We start from the raw sequence: 21,513 nt of genomic DNA on the forward strand, positions 1-21,513 counted from the left end.
TATTTTAACAGTACACAACTTTGTGCCATTGACTTGATTTATTGCCACAATAAAAATTAAGAAAACACATCTTTAGAAGGGTTGCCATCTCTGAAATGTCTTCCTGTTTCCCTTCTTACAGAAAAATTCTTTGGTATTTACAAAACTGTTCTCTGTAAAGTATAACCAACTAAGAAACTATAATAACCAAGGACAGTTAATTCAACCAATTCATAAAAGTTTATTGACAAATGAGAAAAAAATTCATTTAAAAACTCCTTAATAAGCCAACATTTACTTACCTATATATTGGTTGAGGGAGGTAATTCTCTCCTTCTATGCGGATGTCAGGGTACCGCTGGCTAATAACCCGCATGTACTCCTCAAACACCCGCCTGTAACCTCAGGAAACACTGCAGAAAAACAGAAGTGTTTTCATTAAGTGGTTTAGAATGTGACTAGATTTATTTTGTAGTTATGGGACTTCCTTGATGACTCAGTGGTAAAAAAAAAAAATCTGCCTGCCAATGCAGGAGACACAGATTCGATCCCTGGGTCAGGAAGATCCCCTGGAGAAGGAAACGCAATCCACTCCAGTATTCTTGCCTAGAAAATCCCATGGACAGAGGAGCCTGGCAGGCTACAGTCCAAGGGATCGCAAGAGTCAGATATGACTTACTGACTAAACAACAACATTTTGTAGTTAAACAACAACATTTTGTAGTTATACAAAACCTAAAAATTATTACCAAGATTAAAAATCTTTCTCAAAACAGTTATACATTAGTAATGACTGATGGTGTGTAAGTGGACTTTTCTCACAGATGAGTTATCTTACCTTCAAGTAAATTCTTCCATTAGAACATTAAACTTTATAGATGTGGGTTATAGAAGCAAATGCCTATTTACAGAAGTCACCATATTCTCAACTTCCAAATACCGTTTTTCTGTTTTTTTTTAATCAACAACTGTATAAACAATGAAATGAAAACAGCTCATTTATATCTGAATTAGAGACATTCAAAATCTGGACATAAGGGACTTTCCTGGTGGTCCAGTGGTTAAGAATCCACCTGCCAACACAGGGGACATGGGTCTGATCCTTAGTCCAGGAAGATTCCACGCACCCCAGAGCAAGTAAGTCCATGCACCGAAACTATGGGGCCCTCGCTCTAAGCCCATCCCCTGCAACAAGAGAAGCTACCACGAGAGGCCCATGAACAGCAATGAAAAGTAGTCCTCCCCTGCCATAACTAGAGAACGCATGTGCACAGAAATGAAGACCCAGTGAAGCCAATAATAAATAAATGTAATTTTAAAAAAAGTCTGGGCACAGGAATCTTAAAAAAATGCTAAGGCGTTAGACACGACATATTGTTTCTTATTCCAACTCTACCCTTAACTGCCTGCTCAATCACAATAAAAGAAACTTTAAAATTTCTTAGATCCTTTCTGACTCTCTACTTTACAAATAAAAACAGACTGAGAAGATACTTTTCAGCAATGACAGTAATCCACGTCATTACTCCAGAAATTAAGTCAACAGCATCCAATCATCTCTATTAAAATCTCTGAATAATTAAACTGTGGATCTATATGTTGCTCTAGGAGGAAAAGGAAGATATGCCACCAGAATGCATATACAGGGGGAAAAAAGTACATTGAAAACTTACTAGTAAGACACTGATTAAAGAAACTGAAGACACAAATGAATGAAAACATTTCGTGTCTATGGATCAGAAAAATTTATATTGTTAAAATGTCCACATTTTCCAAAGCAATTTATAGATTTTATGCAATGCTTACCAAAACTGCAATGACATTTTTCACAGAAATAGAACAAACAATTCTAGTATTTGTATAAAACCAGAAAAGACCCCAAGTAGCCAAAGAAATCTTTAGAAAGAAGAATAAAGCTGGAGGCAACATGCTTCCTTACTTCAAACTATGTTACAAAGCTACAGTATGTATGGCAGGTGTATAAAGGCACATAGCTCAATGAGACAGAATCCAGAAATAAACCCACACATATACGCTCAAGTAATTTATAACACAGGAGCCAAGAATATACAATGGGAAAAGGACAGTCTCTTTAATAAATGGTGTTGGGAAAAGTGGACATGTAAAGAACGATGGTCTTACATCATACACAAAAATCAACTCAAAATGGAAGTTGAGCAGAAGATCTGAAACCATTAAACTCCTAGAAGAAAACACAGGGCTGAGCTCCTTGACATTGATCCTCACAATGAATTTTTTAAAAGCTTCTGCACAGCAAAGAAAACCATCAACAAACAAAATGAAAGGGCAATCTATAGAATGGGACAAAATACTTGCATATATAACTTCCAATAAGGGGTTAATATCCAAAATATATAAGAAATTCACATAACTCAATAGCCCAAAAAATCAAAACTCTACTTCAAAAACGGGCAACAGGGGAATTCTCTAGTGGTCCAGTGGTTAGAACTCAGTAATTTCACTGTGGGAGACTGGGTTCAAGCCCTGGTCCAGGAACTAAGATCCTGCAAGCTGCAGTGTGGCCAAAAAAAGAAGAAAACATGGGAAAGGAATCTGAAAAGACATTTTTCCAAAAAAGACATAAATATGGCCCACAAACACTTGAAAAAATGCTCAACATCGTTAATCAATCAACAGGGAAATGCAAATCAAAACCACAATGAGTTATCACCTCATACCTGTTAGAATGTCTATCATCAAAAACACATTATAAAGCAATGAAGGTACCACTTGGTAGGAGGAAACAGGGTCAGTAATTGATAGCAGGACGAAACCTGAGGTGCCAGCTTTGTCAATCATACAATCATCCAGAAAAAAAAATATCAACCACCACCATCACCAGCCCAAACTAACAGCATCAAATTTACATCTGACAGGGAGAACAAGTCCAAATGTTAGTAGATCTCAATGTAAGAAAACTCACTAAAAAAAAGAGAGAGAGAAATTCACCACTCTTTCTTTACAAATAATACTTCTACACTGAGAATGAAGATCTCACAGAAGTACGAAATTTTTGCAAAAGGAGACAAGTCTCTATTAACTAAACAAAAGAACTTAAGAATCTCCAGACACTTTATCTTTACTAATAAACATTTACTTTATCCAACATTTTATTATAACTATTGTTAGATTCATCAAGTATGTCTTTTTGCCACAACTGATTTCTATATAAGAGAATTTTAATGTTGCTTTTGTTTTGTTTTGCTTTACATTACAAAAATAATGTAAAGCACTTATGTACCTTTTTATACTGTGCATGAGGTTCAAACCAGTCAATGTGGGAATCAAACCAGACAATCCTAAAGAAAATCAACCCTGAGTGTTCATTGGAAGGACTGATGCAAAAGCTGAAGCTCCAATACTTTGGCCACCTGATGCGAAGAGCCAAATCATTGGAAAAGACCATGATGCTGGGAAAGATTGAAGGCAAAAGGCAAAGAGGGCAGCAGATGAGATGGTTAGATAGCATCACCAACTCAACGGACATGAATTCGAGCACACTCCAGGAGATTAGTGAAGGACAGAGAAACCTGATCACAAAGAATCAGACATGACTAAGCGACTGAACAGTAACAACTTACACACCTAACTACCTTGAAACCAAGAAATGCCACATAATTTCAATGCCTAAGTTTGCATCAGTATTTATAATGGAGTTGATGATCTAAAATGATAATATGTAACTTTTAATGCAGTGTTTGAGAGCTGGAGACTTGAGTTGAAATTTCCTTTTTTATAGACAAAGAGGAAAAAACTGAATCCCAGAGAGATCAAGTGACTTCAGATATGGTCCCCCTTAGTCAGGGCTGAAACTGGAACACAGACTTTGTGATTTCAGATCCTAGGCCCTTTCCATTAAACCTCAACAAGGCAGTTACTGATGCCTGTGTCCACAAATCTCTGCTACTTTAAGGCTACAATCAAGTACCCATAAAGTAGCAGAGATCTCTTGAGGTTCTTCTGGTGAAGATACAGATTCTCCCGCCAGGCGAACTAAGCCTGTGGGCCCCAACAATCCTTGTGTTTGCTCTAGGAGTTCCAACCCTTCTTCAAGGGAAGCCCCAAGAGGCCCAGCTAGAGAGGAATGTCTAAGTTCAGGCAACACACAGGTTAGATTCCTCCCAATCACCCAGTTTTCTGGCTACTGTGCTCAAAAACCTAAGTCTATCCTTGGTTTTCCTGGTCCCAACTCCTCAGTTCAGTCTCAGATCTTTGTATCAAACTCCACACCATAATCTTGAATCAACCCATAATCTTGACATCTAAAAAGGACTTTAAATCTGTAACTTTCTTCAAATTTCCAGTTATAAAATGAATAAGTCATGGGGATGTATAATGTACAACATGGTGACTATAAACTAATAATACTGTATTTCATATATGAATGTAGCTGGGAGAGCAGCTCTTGAAATCAAGTTTTCATCATGGAAAAAAACCCCAACAATGTAACTACGGTGTATAATGGCAGATGTTAACTGGACTTATTGTGTGATTATTTTGTAATATATACAAATATCAAGTCACTACACTGTACACTTGAAACTGTTAATCTCGAAACAACAACTGTATATTTATTTCTGAAAAATGAAGCAATTTACAAGACTGACAACATATTCTTAGACAAGTTTACTCATACATAAGTAAACATTCCTCCCTATATTTGCCTTCAGATGTGTGAAGAAAAAAACAAGTAACTTTTTTCCTATATAATGATTTCCCCAAAATGTTAAAATTGTTTTGAAATTGCAATCATTACTGCTGACAGGTGTTTTCCAAAATAAAACATATCTAGTGTTTACTGAGGTATGAAAGATGTTAAATTAAAGGCACACATGGTAAGGAATCAGTAATCACTTCACATCTACCACTACACCCAGCTCTTTCCACTTTTCCACTCTTTCTGGGTCAGTGAGTAAAACTATATAACTCATAGAACACCTTCAACAAAATAAGTAGGTGAACATACTAAACTGTAGCTGCCCCTGAACCAAAGTCCTTAAGAAGTAAATTAATCCACCTGCAGTGCAGGAAGCACAGGGGACGTGGGTTTGATTTCTGGATTGGGAAGATCCCCTGGAGAAGGAAATGACAACCCACTCCAGTATTCTTGCCTGGGAAATCCCATGGACAGAGGAGCCTGGCCGCCTACAATCCATGCGGTTGCAAAAGAGTCGGACACAACTTAGCAACTAAACACATAACCACTTTGCAAATCTCTTCCTTGTAATACAAAAATACCTTACAATAAGAAGTAACTTTTGCAACTGCTAAATTTAAAATATTTCCCATAATACTTCTCAAAGATTAATTTTCTAAAAGAAAGAACCTGCATACAAACTAGATGATCCTTCCATAATGAACAGAAAGGAAATTTAGGAATGACTGTGTAGTTTCAAATACATTCTGTGCTTTTTTCAGTCCTTCGTGTTTCAGCCTAATTCATGGTACCAAACATCCCACTTTTCCTTTTCTATACCACATCTGCCCGTAACTGCAGTCAAATGCCTGCTTACATGAAACCCTACCCCTAATATTTCCTTACTAAAGGAAAACAGGGCAAAATCTCACCTATTTGTTGTTATGAAATAAAACCTTGTGAGTTCTTTCTATTTCTTGCATCTCTTGAACTTACCGCCCTCCCCCCTTTTATTCAGAATAATCTCCCCTCCAATCATCCAACTACCCACACATAGGATTGGCTCCTGTTTATACAATAAAACTCAACTTCCTGCAGTATCTGATGTTGCATTTGCAGAAATGTAAACCTGTCACAGGAAGACTTGAGTGCCCTCTCTAAAAATGAAGAACCAGGATTTTAAAAAGTAACTATCAGGACTTCTCTAGGGGTTCAGTGGCTGAGAATCTGTGCTCTCAACGCAGGGGGGCCCAGGTTTGACCCCTGCTCAGGGAACTAAATGCCAGTAACTAAGAGTTCACATGCAGCAATGAAGACTGAAGACCCAGCACAGCCAAATAAATAAAAAATATTTTTTTAAAAGGTAACTCTCCAGACAGGTGAACATTTAATCAAAGCTGTTGTGGGTAGAGAGGGGTAATCTTTTAAAAGGCCTAGGGAGAAGGGATAAATCAATCTTCAAAGAGAAAAAATAAAACTTTTTACTGAGAAAAGTACAAGTGTGAGCCAGGGGAAGAGTGAGCAAAGTCCTCTCAGATGCTTCAGTCTTATATTTAGGCCCATCCTGAGGCACAGTTGCATTCCTGCCTTTGGATTCTGTACTATTCTTTTAGTAATTTTAAATGGATTTCCAAGTATGTTTTTTAAACCAGTTTAGATTGGGTTTCTTTTCTTGCATTCTAAGAATTCCAACTAATATTTCCCCTGTGCTGAACCCAGAAAATCAAGAAGATATCTGGTAAATACCACGTCTTATAACTATCAACAGCACTGACCAGTCCAACAGTTCACTGATCATCGAAAACTGCATTTTTAGATGTAATCTTTATTTCCCCTTGTTCTGTTTAGTAGACAAACTAGTAATAGACATTTGTCTAGTGCATCCCCTGCTATGCTCTAAGTGCTTTAAGCAATGAAATCTGAACAAAGGGTTCTATAAACCATATAAGAAACAAGATATTTGGGGTGAATAGACAAACCTGATAAATGCTTTTTAAGAAAAACTACAAATAAGAATGCTTACACAGTGTTCATAGCAGCACTCTTTATAATAGCAAAGACATGAAAGCAATCTACATGTCCACTGACAGATGAATGGATAAAGAAAATGTAGTACCTATATACGATGGAATATTACTCAACCAGGAAAAAGAATAAAACAATGCCATTTGCAGCAACATGAATGTACCCAGTAATTATCATACTAAGTGAAGTTAACTCAGACAAAGACAAATACATGATACCACTTACAGGTGGAATCTAAAAAAAGATGCAAATTAATTTACACAAAAAACAAAAGTAAGACTCACAGACATAGAAAATAAACCTATGGTTACCAAAGGCAAAAGGTAGGAGACAAATAAATTAGGAATTTGAGATTAACAGATAAACACTACTATGTATACAACAGATAAAACAACAAGGACTTACTGTATAGTACAGGGAATTATATTCATTATCTTGTAATACCTCTAATAAAAAAAAATTGAACCACTATGCTGTACACCCAAAATACTGTAAATCAACTACACTATATTTCAATTTTTAAAAAAGAGTGCATACACACTCTGACTGAAGATCAAAATGGAGACCAGAATTTGCTCAGCATTTTTAAAAGTTGCAAAACTTTTAAACAGGTATGAGCTTACCAGGTTTAAGAACGGTATTCAGTTCAGTTCAGTTCAGTTGAGTCACTCAGTCGTCTCCGACTCTTTGCGAACCCACAAACTGCAGCTCGCCAAGCCTCCCTGTCCATCACCAACTCCCGGAGTTCACTCAGACTCACATCCATCAAGTCGGTGATGCCATCCAGCCATCTCATCCTCGGTCGTCCCCTTCTCCTTCTGCCCCCAATCCCTCCCAGCATCAGAGTCTTTTCCAATGAGTCAACTCTTCGCATGAGGTGGCCATAGTACTGGAGTTTCAGCTTCAGCATCATTCCTTCCAAAGAACACCCAGGACTGATCTCCTTTAGAATGGACTGGTTGGATCTCCTTGCAGTCCAAGGGACTCTCAAGAGTCTTCTCCAACATCACAGTTCAAAAGCATCAATTCTTCGGTGCTCAGCTTTCTTCACAGTCCAACTCTCACATCCATACATGACCACTGGAAAAACCACAGCCTTGACTAGATGGACCTTTGTTGGCAAAGTAATGTCTCAGCTTTTGAATATGCTATCTAGGTTGGTCATAACTTTCCTTCCAAGGAATAAGTGTCTTTTAATTTCATGGCTGCAATCACCATCTGCAGTGATTTTAGAGCCCCAAAAAAGAACGATATTATATGAAATCAAATAATATCCCTTCCACTTGCCTAACTCTCCGAACACTGCAGTGGCCACCATAGTAAAAACACTTAGGATTACAAAATACACCTAACAAAGCTTCTAAGATTCCAGGTTTCTTGAGTTTACTCCAAAGATTTGACAAACTTAAAATTCAATAAATGATCTGTTTTTATTCTCTTTATTCTTTGTGTATTATTCTTGAGGTCACTAGTTTCTAGTTTCCCTATACCTTTGGCATAACATTTCAGGAAATCTGCTGCTGCAGACTATTCCATAAAGAACTAATAAATTGTGTAAATTCCTCAGCTCTTTGTGGGGAAGGGATTTTATCTCTTTAATCTGGAAAGCATTTCTCATCAACAGATTTATAAGGTACGTAGCCATTCAGTAAAAGTGATTTGATGAAAGCATTCAATAAATGGCAATTCACCTGCATTTTGCAAGAATTTTTGTCTCAACTTAAAATATTTCACGTAATTTCATGCTTTTATTCTTTTCAATACATTGTTTTAAATTGAGGTATAATTCACATGCCATAAAGTTCATCCTCAGTGCATTTTTATAAGTTGTCACAATGATTAGGAAAAAAACAACAACCCTGTGTTCTATGCTAATTCATTGGCCAAACTAGAGATGTCTCCAGGCTGCTTTACAGCTTTGCTGTTTCTCTTATGCTTTTACCAGCATGTTGTAGACTGATTTCAGATATTAGAATAAACTCAACAAAAAGGCCAGGAACCTTAGAAAGAAAACCACAAACAGGATAAGTAGTAGGGGAAATCTCAGAAATGAGAGCAGCAGGAAGATGATGGACAATAACACAAGGAATCTTGGAAGGTTAGCGCCACCAGTAAAGGTGGCAGCCAGGTAAAAAAGGTCACTGAGTATGGAGTACATTCAAAACCGATGTTTTACATGTATCACATTCTACGCCTAAAAGCTACCAAACTGAAGTAGAGGTCAACCAGGTAAAAATCCACCTGAAAGGAACAATATTAGAAAGCACTGTTCAACACTCCAGTTAGAAATGTTTAAATGGGGGTGCGGGGAAGAAGACAGATTATGTCATGACCAGAGTGGACTGCCATGGGGTTGTATGCATTTTTTTGATAAATACTGCCTGATGGCAGGTACTGTTTTAGGTTCTAGATATTCAGCAGCAAGCAAAATAGACAAAGATCTATGCTGCTGTGATGCTGGCAACATTCTAATGAAGAAAAGAGAGTAAGCTGGTAACAGTCTAATGGAGAGGATACAGTTCATCAACTGATAATATCTGAAGCTGTTTTCCTTGTCTTAAGAAACAGGAATGAAAAAAATGAAATACCTGAGGGACTATGCAAAAACTGTCACAAATTCAAAGAGTAGAAACAGCAAAAAAAAAAAAAAAAAGATTCAAAATCAAAGCCTACATCCAAAAATATTCTGCAAGAAGAAAAAAGGAATGATAAAAGAGATAAGGGAGGACTGTAAGAAACTGTGAAACCAAAAAGCAGAATAAAATATATATATATATATTTTGAGGCCCTAAAAGAAGAAAATTGATAGGTGAAAAACTGAATCAGGTGAATAATACACAAAAATTACAGATCTGAGTAGTATCATCAGTAGAGGGAGTTTGTTGATAAACCAGGGGTTTTTTCCTATAGAAAACACCGAGAGACCACGGAATATTTACAACCGTTGGTCACAATTGGTCACAAAGAAAGCCCATAAGTATGTGCATGAAGAATGTCGTCAGCTATCTCTGTGAGCAAAGGATGCTGCAACCGTGAAGCCATCAGCCACTGCAGACACCCCCAGCTGCGCACCCTGAGGGGATTTGGGAGGGAGAAAAATAGGATACTGGACCTAGACAGTTAAAATACATATCAAAGAAATTTCAGTTCTTGCAACTTCCCATATATGGAAAAGCGCTAAATTCATTGACTTGAGAGGGTTTTCTTTCATTCATTCTTTCAGTAATCTGACGCTCTGATAACCATTTTTTTTTCCCCCTGCAAAAACTCCCGGCTCCTCCCCTACCTCTTCGTAATGGTCCCTTGTTGATGAGAGGCTGTCTCCAAGGGCTAAGTCCTCAGTATGTCCGTGGAATAAAATATAACAGCAAATGTCACATTCTCTAATTACAGAGCAATAAACTAGAGAATTCTAAAAAACCCAATCTACTTTAAGATATCCTAGTGAGAGTATTACCTAGTTTAACTATGTCAAAATTTTAAATGTGATACCCATTAATGTAATCATAATATTTTACTTCTATGGATTTAGTTTATGGAATAATTGGACAAGTACACTAGATAACTGACAGTCACCGTAACAAAGTAATTTTATGAAAAATTAGGACCAACATAGGATTTCTCTGGTAGGCCGGTGGTTAAGAATCCACTTGCCAATGCAGAGGGCACAGGTTCGATTCCTGGTCTAAGAAGATTCCATAAGCTCAGGCACCACAACTGCTGAAGCCCATGGGCTCTAGAGCCCATGCTCCACAACAAGAGAAGCCACTGCAACCAGCAGCCTGTGCACCGAAACTAGAGAAAGCCTGTGGCAGCAATGAAGACCCAGGACAGCCAAAAATAAATGCATCCTAAAAAAAGAACACTTAGGTCAAACATAAATGTTAAACAAAAGATTGAGTAGCTTAAATAAATTAAAGAACACCTGTGGACTTCCCTATAGCTCAGAAGGTAAAGAATCTGGTGCAATGCAGGTGATCCAGGTTTCATCCCTGGGCCAGGAAGATCCCCTGGAGAAGGAAATGGCAACCCATCCAGTATTCTTGCCAGGAGAATCCCATGGACAGAGGGGCCTGGCCGGCTACAGTCCATAGGGTCACAAAGGGTCGGACACGACTAAGGGAGTAACACAAAAAGAATACGTATCTTATGGAACACTATGCCTGTTGATATAGAACAGTGTTTACTGATATGAACAGATAAGTGGTGATGGCGAAGGCAAATTTCATAAAACCATACAACTATGAACTATGAACTCATTAATATAAAATATAGCATGTGTCTGTGAAGAGTCAGCTTGAAGGAAGATTCTTCAAAATGTTATCAAAGAGCTACAAACATTTTTCATTTTCTTCTATATACTTTCTTTTTTAATTATTTTTACAACAAACAAGTTATTTTCATAGTGAAACCAAGAAGGAACCTGTGGGGCTCCTTGGTACAGAAGCCTTTTTGTCCCTTGTTTCTTGCAGCTAAGACGCTAACCTCCAGGACACTCCGAGTTCCAAAGGGCAGACGAAACAAGTGCTTATAAGGAAAGGAGTAGTCAAGAAACCACCAGAGGTGAGATTTAAGAGACTACAGAAGCTCAACAAGACCACCTGGGGCCCTGCACACACGCTAATCCAGTCAGCAACCCCATCCTGAACTACTGTAAAAACTCATCAAATCCCCCTGGGTTGGGACACAAAGCAGGAGTCTGCTCTGTCTTCCTTTGCCTGGCAAACCAATGAAAGTGAAGTGAAAGTGAAGTCACTCAGTTGTGTCCGACTCTTTGCGACCCCATGGACTGTAGCTTATCAGGCTCCTCCATCCATGGGATTTTCCAGGCAAGAGTGCTGGAGTGGATTGTCATTTCCTTCTCCAGGGGATCTTCCCGACCCAGGAATCGAACCGGGGTCTCCCGCATTCTAGGCAGACGCTTTACCGTCTGAGCCACCAGGGAAGCCCAATAAAACTATTCTTTGCTGCTGCTGATGTGTTCAGTTGCTAAGCTGTGTCTGACTCTTTTTCGACCCCATGGACTCTAGCCCATCAGACTCCTCTTCCGTGGGATTTCCCAGGCAAGAAAACTGGAGAGCGTTGCCATTTTCTTCTCCAGGGGGTCTTCCTGATCCAGGGATCAAACCCACATCTCCTATTTGGTAGGCAGATCCTTTTCTACTTCACCCAAAACTCTGTCTTTGAGATTCAATTCCGCACCAGTGTACAGAGAAGCTAAGCTTTCAGCATCAACAGTCAGTGATCTATCTGAATTTTTTTTAAGGTGAAAGCCAGTAAGTAAAGCTTTCAAAGGTTTATTTACTGAAGTTACCATTATAACATTACGAGAATACAAACAATAAGTTACATAACGAGCAGCTGATAAATGGCAGTAGCAGTACATTGTGCTGGGTGTTTTTAACAGATTATCTGACTCCAGCTCTCCTTATTTCCTGTCTGCTCTGCCTCTGTGCTGAGTCAGGCTTCATTTGCATGTGTTCTTCCTTTAGTTAGTAAAGCTCATCCTCTGTATCTCCTGATAGAGTTCCCCATACCCTTCAAGATTTCATTTCCTTCTCTGCAAAGCCTTCCAACCTCCTGAATAGATAATCTTTCTTCCCTCTGGGTTTTTAAGACTTCTTTTAGAACACTCAGAACAGAATGTTTTACTGTAATATTGTTTATATGTCTGTCTCTCCTACCAGACAACTGGTTTTTAAATGCTACAGTTAAAAAAAAAAAAAATCATGTCTTCCTAAAATTTGAACAGAAAGGGAAAACAAGTGGTATGAAAAAGGGGGCATTAAAAACCAAGGGCTTTGTTGAGGTTTGACAGAAAACAACAATTGTCCTTCAATCAAGAAACAAATTAAAAAAAAAAAAACTAAGGGCTTGATTATCAGTTCTTGCTAAAATCTACGTGGCCACGATTTCTGATCAATTTCAGGCTGCATCTCAATCAAGATAAAGTATTTGAAAACATGATTTTCCTTTTTGGAAAGCAGGGAATATCAATCAGATGAACTAGAGGACTCCAACTACACTCTTAAGTGACAAAGATGTAAATGAGACATACATACATGCTTTCACTTTTTTCCTTTAAGTTTCTTAACGGTACTTAATAGAATATTAGAAGTAACAGTGTAGAGATTCCTTAAAAAACTGGAAATAGAACTGCCATATGACCCAGCAATCCCACTGCTGGGCATACACACCAAGGAAACCAGAATTGAAAGAGACACGTGTACCCCAATGTTCATCACAGCACTGCTTACAATAGCCAGGACATAGAAGCAACCTAGATGCCTACTAGCAGACGAATGGATAAGGAAGTTGTGGTACATATACACAATGGAATACTACACAGTTATTAAAAAGAATGCATTTGAATCAGTTCTAATGAGGTGGATGAAACTGGAGCCTATTATACAAAGTGAAGTAAGTCAGAAAGAAAAACACCAATACAGTATATTAATGCAAATACAGGGAATTTAGAAAGATGGTAACGATGACCCTATATGCGAGACAGCAAAACAGGCACAAATTAAAGAACAGACTTTGGGACTCTGTGGGAGAAGGCGAGGGTGGGATGATTTGAGAGAATAGCATTGAAACATGTATATTATCACATGTGAAATAGATCCCCAGTCCAGGTTCAATACATGAGACAGGGTGCTCAGGGCTGGTGCACTGGGATGACCTTGAGGGATGGGATGGGGGAAGGGGGTTCAGGATGGAGGACACATGTACACCCATGGCTGACTCATGTCAATGTATGGCAAAAACCACTACAGTATTGTAAAGTAATTAGCCTCCAATTAAAATAAATTAATTTTTAAAAATAAAAATAAATAAATAAAAAAGTAACTGGAATACAACCAATATCCTTATTGTACAGAAGAAAAAGTGGAGAGCTAAAGAGATACATAATTTCCCCTAAGTCATTCAGAAGATAAAAAGGCAGACCGTTCTAGACCTCCAAACTGCTGGTCCAGTAAATGCTCAGCTTCCCAGTAACTACACCATTCAAAATTTATGAGGTTTCTAAATGATATATTAAATTTGATTTTGGCTACCACTTACCTTAATGGCAAACTATAAGGAAACAATATTCTAATTTTCTGTAAGAGCAGCTAAAATCTTAAAACCATTCATATTTTACTTACATCTAAATGCTTTGAACTAAAGTACTTCATTCGTTATTAAGAAGAAACAACTATTATATGCACAGCACTCAGTTAGCTCCCGCTATTTATCTTCAAAATGGTCAAAACAAAATGATGACCAAATTCTATATAACTTTAAACATACACCATAGTGGCAGGTGCAACAGCTACCATTTTATTTATCTCTATAGCACTCTACCACTACTCTACTATCTGGATCAACTTCCTATTACTCCTTTATTTCACTGTTTCCAAGTAGTACATTCTTCCCTTTTAGCATCTTTCTAAAAACCAAAATTTATCTCATCATCATTAGGGTGTCACAGTTTAAATGGCCATATTTTTTCCCTTCTGAGTGCTACATAAAATAATGGTGTATCGTACAATCTATCATATCTTAGGTTTGGAGAGATATAATCCCTGCTATTTAAGTTTTTAGTTTCAGTTACTGTGACTATTTGGGAGAGATGAAACTTTCTTTGTAGGATTTTGCCCTGGCTACTCTGTTTTTCGTTTGAAAGCTGAACAAACAAAACAAACTTGTGGTTACCAAAGGGGATGGGGAGGTGGTAAATTAAGAGTTTAGGATTAACAATATGTACTGCTAGATATAAAACAGGTGAACAGGGACCTACTGTACAGCACAAGAAACTACACTCAATATCTTATAACAACCTACAATGGGGAAGAATCTGAAAAAGAAAATACATATAATATATATATCACTTTACTGTAGATGTCAAATACAACATTGTAACCTACACTTTGGTTTAAAAAAAAAATTCAGGATTCTTCCCCTTTCATTCCCCCACTGTACACACACAAATCTGCAAACAACTATTCTCTCTTTTAACCATTTATCATTAGACATCGCTCCAGAACTGAGAAGCCAGCCTTGACACCTCTCATTCCATGCCACCTCTCCGGCCCCTCAAATATGTAATCACTAGGAACTAACTTAATCTCAGAGAGATCTCTTAGACCTGTCCCTTTACTTCTACCACTACCTTTCTATTCCAAGCTCCACTGTCTCTTGCCTGAGCAATTCCAGGAGTCCCCCTAAATGGTCTCCCCGTATCTACTTTTTGTCCCCTGTAAGGGGCTTCCCTAGTAGCTCAGAAGGTAAAGCATCCGCCTGCAATGCAGGAGACCCAGGTTCGATTCCAGGGTCAGGAAGATCCCCTGGAGAAGGAAATGGCAACCCACTCCAGTATTCTTGCCTGGAGAATCCCTGGACAGAGTAGCCTGGTGGGCTACAGTTCATGGGGTCGCAAAGAGTCAGATACGACTGAGTGACTAACACACACAATGTCTTTCCCACAGTGATACCTACTGATTTTTCCTTAACGTGGCCCTCCAGACCTTCCAGGGTCTGTGCCATCTTCTATCTGGTCTTTGAGGTCAGGAGCCTTGGCCTCAAGAAATTATGTTCTCTCCTACTATAAGGCCACCAAACGTATTATTTCCGTTGCTCAAAAGTGCTCTCTAAATATATTTTAACCTTCAAATCTCTGTTCAAAGTTCATTTTCTCATGGAAACCTTCCCTCATCCTGTGACTAGGTCTCTCTCATACTATATTTCTTTCCTATTGCAATTAACACAACAGTAATTTTATGTGTTGTCATGGATTAATGACTGCCTTCTATTCTTGCCTTTAACATCTATGAGAGCACTGAACTGAACTCCCAGCACCAAACAAAGCAGCTGCATAGACTTGGGGCGCAAAAATTTGTTAAACATACAAATATTTGTCTAAAAAAACTATAACTCAAGATTTCTCAGATTTCTTCCATTCAGCATTTTACTAATCTTGATCAATATTAACATCCAAATCAGTCTTTGGTCTTTATTTTCTTGCCTCCATACTATGAAAGCAAAGGCTAAAAATTGGCATAAATTTAAATTAAAATGTCTTCTAGTAATTGTTCCATTTACTTCTTAAAACTTCATTTAGAAATTGGTTGTCCTAAAATTATAGCAATGGGTTCTTTAACAAAAATTGGAAAATTCTGATGCATTCTGCCTATATTTTGAAATCTTAACTTTAATCTACTATTCTTAGAAAATCAATTGTCAAATGTTGACTAAGTATTAACCATGAAGAGCTGCAGATAGTAATCTCTTTAAACTGCAACAACTGATACTATGCTGTTAAGTATGATTACATGTTAATTCACATATATGGGAGGAAAAAAGCATGCATACAAACATGCCAAACAGTACCTGTCAGAATACATTTACACAAAAATCACAGGGAAAAAAAATGTGATAAGGGAATTTTAAGTTTTGATCAGAAAACTGCCTTTTTTATGCTTAATGCTTAAACGTCCAAGTAAACAGTATAAATTTTTCCTCCAAATATGCAACATCCTTACATGCATCTTCTTCAACTGCTTGATCAACTGATGTAATAAACCAAACATTCAGTTATATTGTGCTTCTCAGTAGGCTTTGAGAGGAGCCACATCTGCCCTGCTAACCAAGTTATCTTTAGCCTTTGGCACAAGCGGGTCTTAAATGAGGATTTACTGAAAAAATACATGAAAACAGAATAGGAAGTTAGTTCAAGCTACTCTGCATGCTTGATCTCTCTCTCTTCAATTCCATTATGCATTATTTTGTTCTATTAGCAATTACAAAAGTGCCACAATTAACAGATGGTATATTGAGTTAAAGAAAGAGTACTCATAATGAATATAAAATAATAAAAGGCAAAAGAAATGGAAAGGAAGGGAAAAATAGCTCATGTACACACTGCTACATTTAAAATGGATAACCAACAAGGACCTATTGTATAGCCATGGAACTCTGCTCAATGTTATGTGCCAGCCTGGGGGGTTTGGGGGAGAATGGATACAGGTATATGCATGACTAAGTCCCTTTGCTGTTCACCTGAAACTACCACAACATTATTAATTGGCTACACATCAATACAAAATAAAAGTTTAAAGTTTGAAAAAACAAAAGTTTAAAGTTTGGGAAAAATGAGTTCTCTGTTAACACTGGTAATTAATGAAAAGTTGCACTTTACAGCACTTTGATTTTAAATGGAATTAAAATAATTTTCACAGATTTATCCTCGTCTTAACTTCCTTCTTTTCCCAAACTTGCAAATAAATGCCCAAGAGATTCTATCAAAATCAGAAACCAAATATTCACTTTACTATATACAGATTAGTCTCAGGGGGAAAAAGTAACAAACAAGCTAAATTTGGTAGGGCATAGGGCATATTTTTTAATTAATTTAATTGGAGAATAATTACTTTACAATATCGTCATGGTTTTTGCCATACATTGCCATGAATCAGCCACAGCTGCATGTGTCCCCCCATCCTGAACCGCCCCCTCCCCGTCTCTCCCCACCCCATCCCTCTGGGTTGTCCCAGTACACTGGCTTGAGTGCCCTGCCTGTTTCATGCATCGAACTGGCTCTGGTCCTCTATTTTACATATGGTAACATACATGTTTCAATGCTATTCTCTCAAATCATCCCACCCTCACCTTCTCCCGCATAGTCCAAAAGTCTGCTCTTTACATCTGTGTGTCTTTTGCTGTCCTGCATATAGGATCGTCATTACTGTCTTTCTAAATTCCATGTATATGCATTAATATACTATTGGTGCTTCTCTTTCTGACTTACTTCACTCTGTATAATAGGCTCCAGTTTCATCCACCTCATTAGAACTGACTCAAATGTGTTCTTTTTTTTTCTATAGCTGAGTAATTCCATTGCGTATATGTACCACAACTTCCTTATTCATTTGTCTGCCGATGGACATCTAGGTTGCTTCCACGTCTTTAGCTATTGTAAACAGTGCTGAAATGAACATTGAGGTATATATGTCTCTTTCAATTCTGGTTTCCTCAGTGTATATGCCCAGCAGTGGGATTGCTGGGTCACAAAAGGGCAGAGGGCATATTAACAGGTTTTTTTGCCATATACAGATTTTTTTTTTAAGAGTGAAGCATTTTTGTATGTAACATGCTTAGGATGACTGCAAAAGAATTTAGGACAAGGCTGTACTTTTCTACTTAAAGAATAAAAGGAAACAAAAACTAAGTAACAAAAGTTCAACTGAGGGCTTTCCTGGTGGCTTAGTGGTAAAGAAGCTGCTTCCCAATTCAGGAGACACTGGTTCCATCCCTGATCCAGGAAGATCCCACAAGCCAAGGAGTAACGAAGCCCGCCACAACTACAGAGCCTGCGATCTAGAGCCTGGGAGCTGCAACTACTGAGCCCACACACTGCAACGACTGAAGCCCCGGCGCTCTTCTCTTGTGCTCTGCAACAGGAAAAGCCACTGCAATGAGACACCCCTATGCCGCAACTAGACAGTGGCCACTACTCATCACAACTAAAGGAAAGCCCGTGCAGCAATTAAGAACAAGCACAGCCAAATATAATTAAATAAATAATCTTTAAAAAAGAATTTCAACTGAAGTACTTATGACGTTTTTGAAGCTTAATTTTAAGAACTGAATGCCTTTCCCTACATTTATTTATACATTTTCAAAACTTTGCTGTGTACCTAAGAGGAAGGTACATTTGTTAAATTACTGTGACAAGTAAACCGATATAACCAACTGTAAAAGAATATTTTTGAAAAGCACAAATGAAACCCAGAGATAAGAAACAGAAAAATTACTTAACTTGGAAAATGCAGTCTTTTTTTAACTACTTAAATCCAAAAGTATCACACTTAATTCTTAATAATATTTGTAAGTTAGTAAGAAGACTGCCACTTTCAAAAAAAAAGAAGGACGGGGGGAGTCAAGCCAAAATTCTCATTTACAGTATCACAAATGAAAGATGATATACAATGATATGTGCCAGGCACACAGTAAACACTACAGGAAGCTTTTTTCAATCAGAAAGAAGCAAGGTTTTAGTTTTCACTTCAAAAATCTTATTTTCTGACTTTCTTTAAATGTCACTTAAACTGATTTAATTTTAAAGATTTGCTTAGTCTTTAAGATTGAGCAAAAAGCTAATTGGATAAGCAGAAAATCTAAATTTTAGTACACATATTAATACATGAAGCTTGAAAAAACTGATTTTAAATGTATTAAGGCCAACACCAGTATTCAAAAATAACAGGATTCTCCAGATTTACTAATCTGACCACCGTCTTCTGAGGAAAGAAAACAAAAAAACAAACCATCTTTTGAGATACAGGATTCTAATTTCTACAGTTTTACAATTTTGTTTTTTGTTTTTCATCGGAGCCTTTCAAACGTTCCCCAACACCACTTACCTTATCGCATGCATTGCTATTCTGCTTCTAGTACTTATCTAGGTAACAACAAACTTACCGAAAATTGTCAAAAACTGCCGGGTTTGGGGGGATGAGGGATTGTTTTTGCTATTTCTCTTAAGGCCCAAGAGATCTAAAAGGTGGAGAGAGATGCCAGGGCAAGGAACTCCCGGGAGTAAGGGGACTGGAGAAGAAGATGCAGTTGTCTGGGAGTGAACGCGTGTCAGAAGGGCAACGTGCTCCTTTTCAAAAACACTTTGGAAATTGCAAACGGAGAATCAGCTTCCCCATCCAAGCCCATCAGCTATCAGAATCCCGACTCCCTCATCCAACAGTCACTTTGGCGGATCCTGGAGAAAAAGACGTCTGTCCCTCGCGGGATCCCTCCAATGGCCCAAGTTAACCTTCGTCTAGCAGGGCAGCGAGGCCGCCAGGCGTTACCCGAGAAAGGCGAGGGGAAAAGTGAAGCCAGTGACAAACGCTGGAGCTCCCGCGCTGACACTGCGCCGACTCATACATAACCCACCTCCGCAAGGCAGCCGGATGGCCGTGGCGTGACGCCGCCGACCGGTTCTCCATACTGACAAGTGTCCCCAAGCCTTCGCCTTTCAGTATTTGCCATTCCCCTTCCCTTCGTTCCCATTCCATTCATTCGAGGAACCAAAGAAATAAAAATAAAAACAAAGTGAGCGGCTGTGCTTGGAGGCAAGGAGGGCGGCCAGGCCATCCCCGGGAAGAGACCGGAGGAGGCAGGCGGCGGAAGGCTGCTGGCGCCGTTCTTCCGGGCCGGGGAAGGTTCAGCCCTCTAGGCCGCGGATCCGGGGCCTCGCGGAGTCAGAGGGGCCGAGCAGAGGCGCGGCCGGGAACCGGCGTACCTACTTACCAAATCTGGAACTTGAGCAGAGGCCCCGTGGCGTACTGCATCTTTAATCTCTTGCCAGGCACGCCGCCGCCCAAGTTGGCTGAGGCATCGCTCCGGACCACCGCCGACGCCGCCACCAGCAGGAGTAGCAGAAGCCTCATCTTAAACGAGCCAGCCACTTCGGCCGCCCTCACACTGAGACCGCAGCCAGCCCAAAGCCGAGCCGGTACTGGGAACTGATCCCCACCGCGCAAACGCGATCCGCCAAGGTCGACGAGTGAAGCAGGAATGCGCATGCGCATCCCGGCGCCGGCGCAGGCTGTGAGAGGGAGAGCTGACCCGTTTCACTGTCCTGACCCACCATGTTGGGTGTGCGCCGGAGGCTCTGGGGTGGAATGACAGGAGTTGGGAGGGACCTACTGCCGGTGGGACGTCAGAGGAGCCAGTTAATGAAAGCTCGCGACACAACTGGATTCTGTGTACAGTTTAATTCAGACATTTATATCCCCGAGACGTTTAAGAACACGTGTTTAACCGTCTTGATTCAGGTGTGGGAGCTAAAAGAGAAAGCCCCTGCCTTCCGAATGGAGAAGGAAATGGCAACCCTCTCCAGTCCCTCTCCAGTATTCTTGCCTGGAGAATCCTGTGGACGGAGGAGCCTGGTGGGCTGCCATCTATGGGGTCGCACAGAGTCGGACACAACTGAAGCAACCTAGCAGCAGCAGCTGCCTTCCAAACAGGAATGCTTCAGTCTTTCTGGCTGCGTGCTATGGCCTTTTGTTTGAATTTCCTTGCAATATTGCTCTTTCCTAAAGCAATCTTTAAAAAAAAAACAAAAAGACCTTTGGAAAACTTAAATTATATAGTAGTTTTAGTCGCTAAGTCGTGTCCCACTCTTGTGATCCCATGGACTGTAGCCTGACTGTCCATGGAATTTCCTAGGCAAGAATACTGGAGTGGGTTGCTATTTCCTTCTCCAGGGGATCTTCCCAATCCAGGGATTGAAGCCTGGTCTCCTGCAGTACAGGCAGGTTCTTTACCGAGTGAGCTACCAGGGAATTCCCAAAATCATATAAAAGAACAGAATAATTACCTTACTCACCGTTAACAATTACTGGCATTTTGACAATCTTAATTGTAGTATAGCTTTAACTGCTTTTCCCAAAGGGAAGATAGTAGGAGACAAATAACTTCATCTATAGATTTTTAAGGGTGCATATCTAAAAAACAACCGTCTTGGGGGGAGGGGAGCGGGAACTGATCACAATACCATTCAGTTCAGTTCACTCGCTCAGTTGCTCAGTCGTGTCCGACTCTTTGTGACCCCATGAATGGCAGCACGCCAGGCCTCCCTGTCCATCACCATCTCCCGGAGTTCGCTCAAACTCACGTCCATCGAGTTGGTGATGCCATCCAGCCATCTCATCCTCTGTCGTCCCCTTCTCCTCCTGCCCCCAATCCCTCCCCAGCATCAGAGTCTTTTCCAATGAGTCAACTCTTCGCATGAGGTGGCCAAAGTACTGGAGTTTCAGCTTCAGCATCATTCCTTCCAAAGAACACCCAGGGCTGATCTCCTTTAGAATGGA

The 21,513-nt window shown here is 39.4% G+C and overlaps 1 protein-coding gene across 1 annotated transcript in view; it reads right to left on the reverse strand.

The window, feature by feature from the left end:
* The window catches only part of SELENOT (selenoprotein T), a 31,142-nt gene extending 10,969 nt beyond the window's left edge, over nucleotides 1-20,173 (reverse strand). Inside the window, exons 1-2 of the mRNA XM_068964718.1 lie at nucleotides 19,949-20,173; nucleotides 282-392 (exon numbers count right to left, since the gene is read on the reverse strand). Coding sequence (XP_068820819.1) covers nucleotides 282-392; nucleotides 19,949-20,088 — 251 coding nt within the window. The 5' untranslated portion in view covers nucleotides 20,089-20,173. The remainder of the gene's footprint in view (nucleotides 1-281; nucleotides 393-19,948) is intronic.
* Between the last annotated feature and the right edge of the window lie 1,340 nt (nucleotides 20,174-21,513).

Source organism: Capricornis sumatraensis, chromosome 1 (assembly GCF_032405125.1).
Source record: "Capricornis sumatraensis isolate serow.1 chromosome 1, serow.2, whole genome shotgun sequence".
NCBI lineage: Eukaryota > Metazoa > Chordata > Mammalia > Artiodactyla > Bovidae > Capricornis > Capricornis sumatraensis.